This window comes from Brienomyrus brachyistius, chromosome 18, assembly GCF_023856365.1.
Source record: "Brienomyrus brachyistius isolate T26 chromosome 18, BBRACH_0.4, whole genome shotgun sequence".
Taxonomy (NCBI): Eukaryota; Metazoa; Chordata; class Actinopteri; order Osteoglossiformes; family Mormyridae; genus Brienomyrus; species Brienomyrus brachyistius.
The window spans coordinates 2,760,612-2,777,113 of NC_064550.1; the positions used below are offsets into that span (position 1 = coordinate 2,760,612).

A 16,502-nucleotide genomic window follows, 5' to 3' on the forward strand; every position below is an offset into this window, starting at 1 on the left:
AGTTTTTATCACTTCTTAGTTTGTGGTTGATCCAAAACTTTGTTTACTGGCCCATCATTTGTACACTTTTTCTGGCGCATCCCTTTGAATCACCCAGCAGTTAAGGATGGGAACGGAAGTCGGTCCTTAGTGAGTCCAAGTCAAGTCTCCTGTCAAAACATTGCAGTCCAAGTCAAGTGTTCAGTAATTTGCCCTCAAGTCCAAGTTGAGTCCAAGTATTTCCATATTTTTTTTCTGGCAAGTCACAAGTGATCAAATTTGTGACTTGAGTCCAAGTTGAGTCATGTAACTTGTATCCCTTCCTTTAGTGATTAAAACTTGCTTCAGCAAAAACCCACCACAGTATATTGGAGGCGTGTAAGATTCATTTATTAAAGGGAGAGATAAGTTTAAAAGAGTGTCCACTCACGGTTTTTACGTTCATGTATATGCAGATGATGCATCTTTTTTTTTTTTACAAACTATTTCAGCAGACCTTGCATTCAGCCAATAGAAAATGCGGACACCAGAGAATTAATATTCACTGAATATACTGTGGAAAAGTGTTCAGTAGTTAAACATGTATTTTCACTTACTAAAGCAATTTATATTAAATTTAATATAAACTTAATTACCAAGGGTAGGTGACAGTTTCAAAACTCGATCAATTCTCTGATTTGTATGTTTTGAGTTTTTACATTTTAGATAAATGATTAAGACAAAATGTCATTATCAGCAATAATTTGGAAAGGTTTACCGAGGAACTCTCACGTACCTTACAGACGAAACAGGCTTATCACTGCAAATTACAGACGCTAATCTACTTACGAATGAGATACGTTCCGAACGTCTGTTCGTAACTTAAAATGTTCGTAAGTCGTTATTCATCATTTTAAGGGTGTACGCAAGTACAAAGAACTAGGATGCTGGGAGTACGCACGCTACTTTGCTGCGCGGCGGGAGTAGCGGCCAGAAGTCGTACTAGGCGGAATTGGCGCGCAGAAAAAAAATGATGTTGCGCTCTTCGTTCGTATGTCTGACAGTTCGTAAGTTGAAAGTTCGTAAGTAGAGGAGCGTCTTTACGCATTTATTTTGACAACAATAAATCGAGACATTACGGGGTTGCCAACTCTCACGTACCTGGCGTCACACTCATGTTTTTTCACTCTCACGCTCACAGAGGAAATCTTCCGGGAAATCTATTTTCTTCCATTATAAACTTAAAATCGGCTACATCAAGTTGATGTTGGGGTAGTTTGCAAAACCTACAGGCTATTTACATGGTAATAAAACTGTTACAATTAGTATAAACGTACATAATCTCAAGCCAACCAACTGACCAAAGTTAACGACGAGTTGAGATTATCGCACAAATTGTACTAATTTTTTAAACCTGATTACATCCGTTAGGACAAAGGCCTTTTAAAAATCAAATAAATTATCATGCTTCATTTGTCTTTTAATTTCTGTGTAATTCTTGATAAATATGACAGTTGTATGCAATTAATTAAAATTTTTATTAAAAAACGATTAAAATATGAACATATTGTCATATAAATTAATTGTAATAAAATATTTTAAACAATTCGTAAAAACCGCATTTAATATTATAGCTTTGAACAAGGTGGGCTTATCCAGACATTCAGCCAGATGTGTTTTAAATCAACAAAAATCTGCCGGAGCGCACCATCCGAAAGTCAATTTTCACCACGTTAGCCAATCCGACGCTACACTCAATCTGAACCGTGTGCGCCATTTTGACGCGTCTTCAGTCCTCCTGGAAGATGGCGGTCGCGCTTTGTTTGTTTTTACCGTGTTAAAACTTAAATATCGTTCGTCATCGCCGAGTATTACTGAAAATAAAGTCTGCTGTTGTAGAGGCGTAGCACGAAAGCTAGAAATGACAACACAGATCCGCAGGTATGCGATATGACGGAAATAGCGGATATATGAATACAGCTCAGTAGCTACCTTGGCTTGTTTTAACAATATTAAAGGGCTCGTTCATGTGTTATGTAGCTGATAATATGAAAGTTATCTCTCCGCATCCTTGGACTTCGTCTCCGGACGTAATGGTATCGTACTGTGTGATATACTACAATATAGCTTTAGATTAAACACACAAACGGTTACTGTCTGTTTTTCGGATTGTTGCTAGTCATGTCGCCTTACACAGTGCAGTTTGTCAGGTAAAACATTGTAAACTTCAGCTGAGTTCAGTTCTACCGTAAGGTGTGTATTTCATGGCCGGTTGGGTTTTTCCCCATTGTGGTCTATTCAGTTATTGTTGTCTGCCTATATGAGAAGTAGCGAGTATGAGCAGAAGTAAATTTAAATCTGACTGGTCATCTGTCCTACAATCATTAGACTGCTTATTTAAATAAAGTACTCCCAGCATGTCGAAGGAATGCATTTCTGGTACCCCTTTACAATAAGGCTCCATTTTGTCATTTGTAAATGGTAGTAACTCATTAATAAAAAGAAAACTCTGTTATAACTTGTTTAAAATTGTCTTAATGATTTGCACTGTGTTAAAACCTAATTAATAACCAGATTATAAACCATTCTTAAAATCTTTACATGGGTAGCCTTATTGTGAAGTGACATCGCATTTCATCCTCCACTGTGATTTGGAAATGATGTTTTGCTTACTTGCTAAATTTTCATCATAGCTGTTGTTAATAAGCTCTCCATATACAGGCTGCTGGACTTTCCATAATTTAACACTGATCAATTGTAAACCACATCCACTCAGTAGGTTAAGATCTGAAATGATGCTTTTGTTTGCTAATAAGTTGTAATTAACTTTTAATGTTATTTGTTAGACTTAATAATATTTTACCACAAAATGTGACTTTTAAATACTTATGCTGTGGAAGTTCTTGGAAAAAAAATATTTAAAAAAGTTATTCTGCATCCAGTTTCTGTAAGTACATCTACATTAAATGGTTACAGAGGCCATCTGTACAGGATGCCTGTTCACGACAGGGTTCATATTTACACACAGTATCGCTATTCACGAGGCACCAATTCACTGGACCACATGGTTTTAGATTGTGAAAGACGAAATACACCTTGCAAGCATGCAAGAATACATTCCACACACAGTGACCAGAACTGAAACCCTTGTGCTGGAACTGTGAGGTTATGCCTCTTATTTAGTAATGGCCTCAGTTCAAAACTACATGTAGCAAGCTGGTTGTGTGTGTTGATGGGCACATTTATGAGTGGAAATAGATAAAAGCATGTCTGTATAGTATCACTTAGTCATTTCATATACTGTTTTATCAGCTACTGACATTTTCATGGTTGCCTGAAAATGGCCAAATCCTGGGTTTTATGTCTCCCCTTATAACCTTTCTGCGAAGTAATACCAAGGTTGTGAACAAGAGAAATACCTGACTGCAAGAAAATCCCCCAAAAATAATTAAAATTATTATTATTTTTTATTTTATTTTTTTTGATGGGGGGGGGGGGTGTAGTGGTAGTACATCCTGGGAATCTTTTACTGGGGGTTGTTATCATAAGCATGTGGTGCATTTAAAAACAGGCAGAAAGTTTGTAAACCAAATAATAGCATCTTCAGTCGTCCTTAATTTTGGGTAACCGACTTTATCAGTAATTTCGCATGTGACTGTGTGCTTCGGTGTATTTATTGTATGACAGACAGTATTTGTGTGTTTGTGTATGTGTCACAACTTTTACTGTTCTGTTTTAAAGTTGGAGTGGTTTAATCTGTGATACTGTGCTTAATCCACTACACAGTTTTGTTGTTAGTTTGCTCACATTTCCCCCATTCAGTAATATTTATCATTCTTGTCAAAATAAGCTTGTGGGACTGATTAAAATAGGGAATCCAGCATATGTTCTGCTTGACTTTTACACAGATTATTGGAATACTTTAATATACATGTGTAATATATTGTTACAAATCATTTAAATTTTATTACCTATCAGCTGACAAGGACCCTTTGATTTGGTTAGATGATTTTTATAGGAAATAGAAATTAATCAAGTTTATGAAATCCCTTGGAATGAGCTGAAAGTTCAAATTTTGAAATTTGGCAAAGCCACAACTATGGTGCTAAAATATGGTGGACATCGTAGTGAGTTGGGAATGATGTTTTAAAAAAATAACAACTTGTCGGTTGCTGTAGTGCTGTTGTTTACTTTGCCCTCTTTTTCGTCTTTCTCTTCAAAAGCTACATAGCCTAGTTAGCTGAAACAAAAAAAATGAGTTTGGTTATTTGCTTATCATGAGGTGACCTTGGGTGGGTGATGAAGCTATAGTTTGAAAATGAAACAGTGTTGATAACCACTTCCTTCTACAGTAAAGTAAAATTACCGTTAGTGTATGAATTTGTATACTTGTGATGGGCTGGCATCCCGTTCAGGGTGTTCCTTTGCATAATCGCTGCACTTCCTATCAGTTGTGGGGGAGCCATTTTTATGTCCAATGAAAGCTACTAAAAATACACTAGTTAGAATTTAATAATTTTCATTTTTAATTCAGAGTAAAATACATGGGTCACAATCTTTATTTTCGCTTTTTTAATTTTCTATGGGGTCAGGTCTGCTCTACGGTCTCTGCAGTCCTTTGCTGGACAAATTATTGGAAGTTGGATAGACATTTTTTTCATGTAGAGATGATGTAGAGCTTTTCCATTAGATAAACAGACCAGCATTAGATTTAACTGATGGTTTGTGTTTGAAGAAAGTAATGTGTTTCAGGACTAGCTAACACCACGTATGTGCTGTAGATTGTATGTTTATGGATACTGGAAAACAAAAAGATAGGTAAGAGTATCAGTTGTGGTCTTAGGCAGTGATTCTTGTTGAAAACTGATCAATGTCTTTCACTGATTTGTACATACATAGGATCATATGACGTATACTAGTTAGATTAATGATGGGGCAAGTAACTTGTCAGTTCATCAAATGATGTTGATGGAGACAAAGCTGGTGGTTGTAATTTATATTTGCCATTTTGTGTATTTTGAGTCTTGCCAGTTCATTTTCAAATCAAGTGATGCGGCTTGAATTTTTACATTAAGATGTTAAAAGAATCTTTGTATTGATTGGTTTAATTTTTATTTCCATCCTCACCAGGACCAGCAAACTTAATACATTAGTGACAAAGCTTCATGAGTATCTGGCTTATTTATCTGATGAAGAAAGTAGTACCCCCAGTCCTGATGATTCTAATGGTAAGGCCCTCCAGCTAGAATCCATAATAACTGGGTAATTGTTGATCAGTGATAAACATGATATATATTTATTTATTTTCCTATCCACAGGAAAAAAGAAGAATGATGTCACGGACTTATTCATCACTGATAGCCCCAACGAACAGGTATTTCACAATGTTCTTGTACTATGAAATATACCTACAATATATGGCCTGCATTTAGAAAAGCACTGCTCTTGAAAACTGGTCAATATCAGTAGTCCTTCAGTCCTTTTTCAGACATTATGTTATGTGTTACATGGATACACAGTAGCTTTCCACATTAACCAAAAATAATTTTTCATATACCGCCATACTGTAGCACAGCTGAAACAACAGCTGGCAGTAAGTTGTATAATATTTTTTGGTACAAATGCTCTCTATCACTGTGCATTGTGTCTTGACAGGGGACCCCTGTTAACTGTGCATACCCTTCTTACTAGCTGTTATAACTTTATAACACAGCAATTCTCCATATACAGACACTCTCCACTTAACGACTGAGTTGCATTCCTATGACTAGGTTGTCAAGCGAATTGGTCGATAAGCGAGGGACTTCCCCTTTCCGATATTTCAAGCATACTGTACTGGTAGTGGGTTTGTGTCAACCATCTTTAGAGATTGCTTTCATGTCACGTTTGCACCATTTATAACATTTTAGTATATTTATAAATATTTATACAGTAGTGGATGGGCTGGCCCCCCATCCTGGGTCGTTCCCTGCCTCGTGCCCATTGCTTCCTGGATAGGCTCCGGACCCCCCGCGACCCAGTAGGATAAGCGGTTTGGAAAATGGATGAATTTACAGTAGTGTACTGTATACTGTAATAAACAGTACTGTTCCTGGTACGTGTTTACTCCATATGTGACTGGTGAGAATCTATGGGGGTAATAAACAAAACACAGGAACGACTTAGGAGATCTCTTATCTAGCATAGCAAAGTTACAACAACCTGGTTTATAAGTACCAAATCACTTAAGGTAGTGGCAAGCTAAGGTCATTTATGTGCAACACGCCCATATTTTGATGTTTCTGCAAACAAAATACATATCTAGAATAACCGCCAGCTCCTTTATTGAAATACACTTTGTTTTGTATTTTACTGTAGCCTTGCAGCTCAACAGATAGTGGGAAACACTCGGCACATTCTAAGAGGTAAGTTTTCTTGCATTAACAAATTTTCAGATGCAACTATTTCTGTAAACCTTAACCTCTGTTTAATATATTTTCTTGTAGGAAACCTTCTGTTACCACGAAAAACACTGGATTTAATGAATCTGCTACTTTTAGAAAATGTGATGAGTCATTCATGAATGAGTCTATCCATGGTTCAGAGAGCAATGTTGATTTAAACAGTTTACCTAAAGGTATGTTCCCTCTTTATATATTACAGTTCCTCCCTTAGTTTAAAATTCCTTCATGAGAACAGGGTAGTATTGGGTTTTTCATGCACACAGGAACTGTAGTAGTACAGCCAGAGGCTGTGGGAAATGAAGATGATTTCAGGGGTCCTGAGTTTCGATGCAAAGGAACCACCAAGCTAAAAAGTGATGTTTTGCGCAAAAGAGGTGAGACCTTAATGCTTGCTTTACAAAACAGATTTTTTTTAACACATTAACAATTTTTATACATATGTCAACATAATTAAGCAATTGCTTAAATTTCATATTTTATTTAATGAGTGGTTTTGGATAAGTGCAACTAAAACACAGCTTGTATTAACAATTAAATATTCAGCACTAAAGTATTATTTAAAGCAATACATAATATAACCGCTCATGGATTCTGTAGTAAACAGCTTTAAGCATTTGTATCCAACCTGAATAATCAAAAAACTATATGCATGATTGTGTAGTGTTGGATAAGTATGTTAACTTACTTTTTCAATTTCTTATGTTTTCTTTGGTGTCTTTTTCCTTTAAGAAAAAGACAGGACCTGAATTTAGAATAAATATAGCCTTTTAAGCAGTTAAGAAAAGTAGTGATGACTTTAAAAGTGTTTTTTTTTTAATACATGTTAATGTACACAATGATTATGGTACTAGGTGAGCACTTCCAGATTGTAAGCTGCACTACTTGTGGACAGCAGGTCAACCATTTCCAGCGAGACTCCCTTTACCAGCACCCTGTACTCAAAGTGCTTATGTGCAAGGTGAGCGTAATGTACTTCCTTTTCCTGCTACTAATACCATGCAAATCAGAATAATAGCATTTAAGCATATGTTTGTCGTCTTCAATCTTTTGTCGCTTTTGCACTGGCATACAGGAACCAACCCATATCCGAGCCATACTGAGAAAAAGACTTAGCACGTTGTAGCTCGCTTTGATTTTCCACTGCAGAAGATTTTTCACGGCTCAGTGAAAGCGTTGCCGAGTTTGGAGAGCGATAATGGCATAAAAATATTACTGTTCCCATAATGTACAACATGATTTTCTGTGTGCTGATGTTATGTTGGCACCACACGCTAGCTGAATTAGCATTCACTTGCATACATTTGCAGTTCAAATTCAACTGTTCTGTAGTACTTTTTTAAGTAGGAGTTATTGGGAAAGCAGGAGACACTTGGTCTTGTGTACACAGTAATTCTAAAAGTATTTTACTGATCTTTTCCAAACTTCGCAGACACATTGTGTGGGTGACAAACCTGGAAATTGAGACAGATCACCCCAAAACTGAAGCAGTGCTTCATACTAGTAGCAAAAAAATAATAAAAACGTCAGTTTCAGACACTTGATTCTGTTAGCACGGTAACTAAAAATTGACCTACCCTTTTATTATTTGCAGACATAATATATGGATGAGCATCTTGACCAGATCAAAATTTGAGATGAAGCCCACCACAATTGCAGCATAGTAATAGCAAAGATAATGACAGCATTAGACACTTGATCTTGTCAGCATGACAACTCAAAAATGGTTTGATCTTTTGCAAACCTTTCTGGCACACTATAGGTGAAGGTCTGGATTTTTTTCAAATTTTAAGACAACTCAGACCAAATTTGAAGCAACTGTGCTGAGTAACAGCAAAGAGAAGGATGACTTAGATAAGATGTTTGACCTTGCAAGCCTTGTTTGATATTATTACGCCATTTGATCTTTGGATTTTATCCAAAAACAAGAAAAACGGCAGTGATAGGTGGCAGTGCTTGAAGGGAGTCTATTTAAAACTTCATTGGAACGTTGTACTGGTCAGTGATTCTCAAACTGTAGGGCATGAGATGATTTTCTCAATATGCTAAAATTATTATTTATTTTTCCCCAACCCTACCCTCATGTTGGCAAAGTACCCCCCCCCCCCCCCAACTTTTCAAAGTTATATTAGCATTTTGACAGTTTTTTTTTCTTTGTTTGCTATACTTATTTTTCATCAATGAATATTAAGAACATAAATGACATTGTAAGACCTGCACGGTAAATTGACTGGGAAGGATTATGCTAATTTCCATGTAAGGGGAATGTGCGGTAAATTAATAGCTGTAGCTCGAGTAATTTTTGATGACTTGGACATTTTGGGTAAAATTACACTTATTACCTTTCACATTTCTAGTTGATCCTTCCAGTTATTCTATACATCTGCACAGGTTGGGAGGTGTGAGAAAAGTAAGACTTAATTGTCATTCTGGTAGCACATTTTCTGTTTCTGACTTAGATTTATTTACGGTAATGGTGCTTTATTTCAGTCCTGTTTCAAGTACTACATGAGTGATGACATCAGCAAGGATGCGGATGGCATGGATGAACAATGTCGGTGAGTTCATTGTCGCCACAAAAAAATTATTAGACCCCCTGAATATACCTTGTTTAGCATGAGTTACTCACAATCGTATGTTTGTTTTTAAATATTATTTTGGAGATTTATTGAAAGCTCTTTTGGAAATGAACTCCGATAAATTAGTTATTCAATGGTAAGTGATCATGATTTTGTGGTTCTAATAAGCAAGAGGACTTGCTCCTGTTATATTTTGATATATTAGCTGTACTTTGCTACGTATTCTACTGGTAGTTTCATTTCAGTATTTTGACGGTTGAGTTAGCAGTTATCTGGAAAAGAAAGGGTTGTGTATTTGTTTTTTTTTTATTTTATTTTTTAGTCTAACATTTTATGTATGACTAAAACCCTGTTTCAACAGGTGGTGTGCTGAGGGCGGAAACTTGATTTGTTGTGATTTCTGCAGTAATGCTTTCTGTAAAAAGTGCATTCTGCGTAATCTGGGCCGAAAAGAGCTTTCAGCTATTCTAGATGAGGAAAACAAGTGGTACTGCTATGTGTGTAGTCCAGAGCCCATCTTGGATCTGGTGTCTGCCTGTCATAATGTGCTGCAAACCATGGGACAACTGTGGAGCCAGCAACGAAAAAGGGGCAAACCAGAGAACGAAAAAGCAACTGGAGATGATGGAACCTATAAACACTTCCAAAAGAACAAACCAACGTTTCATGAGAAGGGATTCAGCGTCGACAGCCATGGATGCCGTCCGACAGCGGTTGCCAGCCGAGATCTGATGGTACCAAAAGAACTGGCCAAAAAAACAAAAAACCTTGTTGAGGCCACATCTGCTTTGAACAATATGTTTCTAAAATTATTACAGCAGAGCACAGAAAACCAAACAACCATTGCTGTTAAGTTGAGCCAGCTGAAGGCCTTCAAAGGAGTGTTAGCTGCTCTAAAAAACGTTCACAGTGCCTTGGAGGAGGCTTTGGAGCAGGAATTTCTAGAGTCAGTACTGCAGAGTGGAGAGGAGACTGTACACGACATCACTAATGATGAAACTCCAAATGCCAGCTGCAGGCAGAGTACTTCTAAGTATTCACATAACCATGCCGAAAAGGAAAGCAAGATATATCATTTAATGAAACTTGCTGATGAAGTCAGTATGGAAAATATTCGAGAAGGTGCTGTTGCAGAGAATGATAGGTTGGAGAAAAGCTCACAAAGCCAGATTCAGAAAGGCGGTGGAGAGATGAAAGTCAAAGAGACGACTGAAGGGACATCGTCCAATATTACAGGATTGAAGCCACCCACAGTGCCGTGTAAAATGTCTCTTGGTGTTGCCGCTGTTTCACCCAGTCTTCCTGAGAAACAACAGGAGGTGCCCAAAACTTCAGAACATGCCCTTGGGACAGCACAAAAGGGCTCTTATAATTGCAGGACATTTTTACAGTTGAACCCAAGTCCACACAGGGTTACAAAAAAATTGGTTGTGAAACTGACGCCTGTTCAATTGCAAAAATCTTTTGAATCTAGTCATTTTAAGAAGGACAGAGAAAATAAAAATGAGGGCAGTCATGAGGGAGTGGATTCCACTGAAGGGCCGTCCATGGAGCACGTTCTGCCGATGGAAAATGAGCAAGATAGTAGGCGTTTACCAAAGGTGAAGATCACGCCTTTGCGAAGGCAAGTGGACAATAAGACCAGCCTGACATGCGCACAGGCTAACAGTGACAGTGATGTTGATGGGGACACGCAAACGAAAGTCCAAGATGAGTATAACATGGCAAATGGGAAGAAAAAGGGCCGGATGGTCCCTACTGTCCTCCTACAGACACTTACTTCAGAGGTAGAGAGTGGTGCTGAGGATGGTCTGCAAATAGTAAAGAGGAAGTGTCTATTTGGACTGAACAGAAATTCCCTGCAGCCTCCTGAAAAGGCAAGCCTAAAACGTAAGCGGAAGGTTAGCTTATGCGACTCTGAACACAGTGAATTCACTACAACTAAGAACACAGTGAAGAAAAGGAGACCCAAGAGTGATTATACTTCCAGTAATGAATCAGATCTTCAGACAGGGACTGGTAACCCGGGGAAGCGTCCCGTACTTAAGAATAACAGGAAAATGAATTACACTGGAAATGATTTAGGTGCACAGGAAAAAGTTTTCCTGAAAGCAATGAAGACTAGAAGACCTACAGTAAACTCTAAAATGTGTCAGCTTAAAGTGAAGCATTCAACAGAAGATTGTGAATGTTCTTCTTTTGACAACCATGATGATGAGGAAAGAATGTGTACAATTGAGGACCCTGTTGGCAGTGCTGATCAAAATATGAAACCCATCACAAAACGGACAAATGTATTGGAGACCGGCATTTTCCACCAGGTGTCAGGTACGTTGCGCGCGCGCGCACACACACACACACACACACACACACACACACACACACACACACCAAGCCTATGCTTATGAAGGTTCGCATTTTTCATGTTGCCTGAGCAGTACTTGAAACAAGGTTATCTCAAGTTTCAAAATATATATTTACCATAATCAACTCTCATTTCATTTATCAAAAACATTGTAATTCATCTTACTGCAAATTAATGCTACAATTTTAATAGGATCAAAAAATGTATACTTTGCTGGGTGATTTGATTATAGGTTGGATTTTTTTCTTTCAAATGCATATTCAGAAATACATTTCTTTCTCTCTTTATCTTCATCTCAATTAGAGGATGAACCAAATGTTCAAGCTGGTTTCATTTCTGCAGTTGATATTGATGGTGATGATCCGGAGAACCATGATTTGAGGAAGGTTGACACACCAACTGTAACGCACCTAAAATGTGGCAGCAGAGCAAAGCAGCGGATTACCAAGCACAGCAGCAAAACTGGAACTGCCTGCACTGTAAAGACCCGATCTCAAACACCACCTCAAAAAAAATAGCCACCCAGCAAACGCCCTGGCATCTTGCTCTGTAATCGGGGATGATCACAATGGCTGTTTCACACATCTCATAGTTTGTCTATGTCAGTATCACCATAAACTGCTTTATAAAGTGCACAATCCGTAATGTTCTTGTTAGAAAATGAGTAAACCAAAGTGGAAACCTTTTTTGGACAGTGCGTCATTTGGTTTGCGTGTAGAGATGTAACACTTGTGATAAATATCCAGATTTCTTTTTTCGTATCCTTTGTCTCATTGGATTTGTATTCAGTGTTGTGACTTTCTTGTTAAGGCTTTTATTAATGTGTGCAAGGTGGGTGTAAATTCACTATGAACTCCCATTACTAGAATGCTGCATACTGTGTAGACTGAAACTTTCATGACTTGTTACTTCTCAGGATTTGCTGCAGCTCACGTATGCTGCATGTGATCTCCAGTGTTCTACAAAATTCTACTTCTGTCCCCAGAATTGTCATTCTCACTTTTTTTCAAAAATCAGTTTTATCTGAAAAACACCTTTCATTTCCCTGACACTGTTCGCACTAATTAAATGAATGGCTGCATATTTATTTAAAATGAAACTAATTATTTTGGCACACAGCTATATGTCCGTTGCACCAGGTAGAAAGTCTAGATCTGTAGCTCACTAGCCTGAAAATATATCTGATATAGCTAGATAATTGCTTGAAAGCCAAAGACACCAAGCACATTGTTTTCTTTTCAATCTTCTTTTCATTGATAAGAAAATTAAACATGCTTTTCCACAGACAGTGAATGCATACCATCTAGCAGACTGACGGATTAAGGTTGTGAACAAACAGTTGGCGAACGCTACTTACAGGTAGCTAGCTACCAAGCTAGTAGCATGTTTACCTAGTTGGCCAGTAGTTGAGATACTGTTTTTTTTTTTTGTATAATTTCTTAATTTCATTTTTAACCAACGCAATGATCATCAAACTGGAAAAAAGTATTCTTGTTATAGCTGCTATCATGTTGTTTTTTATTTTTACCTTTTATGATCGTTATTTTTCCTCGACTTTTCTCCATGTGATATTTCACAGTACATACTTTCTCGCAGTATTTACATGATCACCTGTATTTTAGAATCTAATCTTTTCTTTTGTGCTTTTCTGATAAATGCAACCAGACATGCCTTTCATATTGAAGGTTACTGTAATGTAAATTCATTAAGGTATTTAAATATAATTTGTTTGTATGCATTATTTGGTAGCACTTAAATCTGTAAATGGAAAACTCCATTAGGTTTTGGGAATTTTATTGTTTTTGTTAAATTGTATATCAGTCATTTCATTTGTTTTTCCATTGCACCTGTCTGAAGGATTTTCTGGGGAAACTATGGTCATAGTCGTCTGTCTTATTTTCTGTTTCTTGGGTGGCCTATGAAATGTAAGTCACCCACACCTGACTAATGATGTTTATTATGTTGCTGTTTATGATCTCTTTGTAAAATGCAGTTTTTGTGAATAGGCCCAACAGCAGATCCTTTTGTTACCATTAAACAGATAGTTATTGTTTAATTCTGGGAGGTCTTTAAATTACTGTAAATATAAAAATGGACAGTTTCTTTAATACTAACGTATCTGTCTAGAACATTTAGTTCTTTGTTGGTTATAATGGCATCCTGTTAGAATCAACAGTTTGGGCGATGACAGTTTGACAATTTTTTACTGCAGTAATAAATGAAACCTCAATTAATACTTATTTTAATACATTTACTGAAATGTCTATGCAGACATGCTTATTTCTGTTTCTTAACTTGTTTAAACTGTTGTTTTCTAGGCGGTGTACCTGACTGAAATGTGATACATGACCTTTCACTCCTCGTGCAATATGAAAGTGGCGTCTCTCTCTCTTTCCTGACTTTGACCTCCTATAGCAGCTTACATGGTCATCTGCCATTGATGATGTTCTTTGAATGCGCAGTGCTTATTTAATGGTTAGGGAGTCGATTTTCCCATGTGCCAAAGTCGAAAAGCGCGTAGTCGCATGCTTTTTTCACTTCTCACATCAGCTTAAGTTTAGGATTTATGCGCACGTAGGCTAAATATGCACTTTGGGTGGGGAACCGCCAAAAGCCTCACACGTTAATGACCCTCACACACATTCTGCCACTGACTTAAGCACTTTTAATTGCATTTTTCACTGTGCACTCTGGAGGGCTGTATTAAATGATGCACCTCTAGATGGCAAAACACAATATTGCAGTGTTTAGAAAGCTGGATGGGTAAAAAAATTTAACTTTTTATTATATACATTTAGAAACAAATCTTACAATCCAAAACGCATGTGAAGAATTACAAAAGATTTATGATACACAATAGTATATAGAAGTACGTTAATGTATATAAGTATATTATTGTTAGGCTAGATTTACTTGACATCTGCCTTGTCAACATGCCTAGTAGGTGAGTAAATCTGGCTAAAAGACTCCTAAATTAAAAAAAAAAATGTTTCAATTGAAATGAATCGCATTATACAACTTCATTGTCTAAAATGTCAATTTTGCCTCTGGGCTTAATCAGTTGCAGAGTAAAACAATTTTCAGTACAAAACAATTGAAGAAATTAACGTACATCTTGTTATACTAATTGATTGTCTGCTGTGGGTTGCATCCAATAAAGTTGAAAGATTGGAAAATATCTAATTTTGTGTTATTTGATCTTAAAATTACAATAATACTGTGTATTTGGGAAAAATATGTTTTTAAATCAGAGCTATGAATGACTATGAATGCAGATTTAAATTGGGTTCACAACATAAACATAAGGGGCCATTTTCCGCATTTTGCTTGTTGCCAAAATGAGAATATAATCTCCTTTTCTTGCAAGAATTAAAAGTTGCATGGACATGCCATCTTTTTCAAGTTGCACGTGTTGGGCGTGACTGTTCTGACGAAGAGTACACAGAGGAGCATAACTCTTTAAGCATTTTTTTGACTTGCGTGCCTGATGGAAGAATACACCCTTAAATGAATAGCATTAACTTACTGCCAAAAGTAACTAAATCAGTTTTAAGTTATGTAAATTCAAAATCAGTCTTGAAATTTGGATTTGGCATTCTTTAGAATAGACAAATTTTGAACAAATTTCATAACCATGGTATTCTCACTCCCTAAAAATCTTTTTAGCCTAACCTCACCCAATATATCGGTTTCCAGAGTTGCTATGTTTAAGTGTATGTTAATGTCAGTTGTAATAAGTATTACGATAGTTTTTTGGGTTTTTTTTGTACTGATAGAAAAGTCATATACATTTGTTATATGCTGCAATGGGACAGTCTTTTCTTTTACATGGACATCTCAAATCAAATACTTCAATTTGTATGCTAATCTTTTTCTAATTATTTTTAATTCTAATGTCATGATGGAAATAACAGGTGTAAAACTCCATCTGTGGATTAATAACATGTCTGTCTATCTAATCTATTTAAAAGTAAAGTATTTGTGTTTTTTCGGTTAATATCTCTGTGATCATTACAAAAAATATATGAAAATGCTGCATATGACACAATTATGTCTTATAACCTTTTTGCAAAATGAATTTTACTCCTCCCAGAGGTTAACGAAATAAACCATTGTCCAGAGTAGATGGTGACAACTGTAATATGAATGCATATATGAATACCCATAGGCGTTTTTAAAAATAAAAACTATTAAAGTTTATTTTATTGCACGGATTTAATTTTCACTTTAACAGCCCTAATGTGTTCAATTGCATATATGCACCATGTATATAGCTTACATGCATATATTGTATAGTGAAAAGTTACTGTATATGTATACAAATACTGTTTTTCAACAGTGTTAGCATGCTTGTATGATTTAGGTTAAATGAAGAATGTCATTTGCTTTTGAGACATGGTCGAATATTTTATGAAGTCTGTTACTAGAATTCTGTTGGTATTTGGATTTTGAAATTTAACAGCTCGGTTCCATAAATATTATTTGAGGTAGTATTATACAAGGTGCAGTCCAGGTTTGTGCAAGGTTTGAGTGAAATAATTTGAGCTAATCTTACATTATAATGTGTATTTCATAGCAGCATATATCCTCAGGAGAGACTTTCCTGGGTATTTCTTCACATGTTGTATTCGGTTTTTCCCTGCAGTTATTTCTGAACTTTTAAATAAAGATTAAACGGTAAACATGCAACCCTCTGCCCATTTTGGATTCTCTCCTCTGGCAACACAGCATATCAGCACTTTCTCTTTGACTGTGAATGAAATAATAATTTTTTAAATATAGTCACTACCATATTCTTTTAGTCTTGCCATCTTACCATCTTTAAATACCTTTTCTCTTGTGTTTGCTTGGCACCAGGACTCATCTGTGAAGGCCCTAGTCTCCTATAATCCTGCACCTACCTTGTTCAGGCCCTATAATTCTCTCACTATTTCTCAGTATTTCAAAGAACTTTAAGAGCTATGAAATAAATAAATTGGACAGGAATGGGAAATTTAAAAACTTGTATTTAGTACTGAAGTGCAATTTTTAAACCTCACTGCATCTTTTCATGCTCCTGTGACAATGAGACTGAATGAAACACCTGAATGCAATTAATAAGAGGTCTGCCCCAATGCAATGAGAAAATATAGTGTACATCCATGGGCTTGTTGTTAAACC

At 36.5% G+C, this 16,502-nt stretch overlaps 1 protein-coding gene across 4 annotated transcripts; it reads left to right on the forward strand.

Annotated features, from left to right (window-relative positions):
• Positions 1-1,730: 1,730 nt before the first annotated feature.
• Positions 1,731-16,031, forward strand: LOC125712985 (transcriptional regulator ATRX-like). 4 transcript variants are annotated; one of them, XM_048983640.1, is made up of 10 exons: positions 1,731-1,899; positions 5,089-5,186; positions 5,277-5,332; positions 6,316-6,362; positions 6,444-6,574; positions 6,665-6,775; positions 7,253-7,359; positions 8,889-8,956; positions 9,339-11,305; positions 11,646-16,031. In XM_048983640.1, the coding sequence occupies exons 1-10, from the start codon at positions 1,880-1,882 to the stop codon at positions 11,858-11,860; spliced, it is 2,820 nt and encodes a 939-aa protein (XP_048839597.1). In that variant the 5' UTR covers positions 1,731-1,879; the 3' UTR covers positions 11,861-16,031. The 4 variants fall into 4 exon arrangements, with proteins under 4 accessions (XP_048839597.1, XP_048839598.1, XP_048839599.1 ...); XM_048983641.1 differs by having other exon boundaries at positions 11,685-16,031; XM_048983642.1 differs by lacking the exon at positions 1,731-1,899 and having other exon boundaries at positions 5,141-5,186; positions 6,316-6,574; positions 7,294-7,359.
• Positions 16,032-16,502: the final 471 nt, after the last annotated feature.

Coding starts and splice junctions, on each gene's coding strand:
- LOC125712985 (XM_048983640.1), top strand. CDS start 1,880: ATGACAACACAGATCCGCAG. Junction 8,957..9,338: donor GGCATGGATGAACAATGTCG/GTGAGTTCATTG, acceptor CTGTTTCAACAG/GTGGTGTGCTGAGGGCGGAA. Junction 11,306..11,645: donor CATTTTCCACCAGGTGTCAG/GTACGTTGCGCG, acceptor CATCTCAATTAG/AGGATGAACCAAATGTTCAA.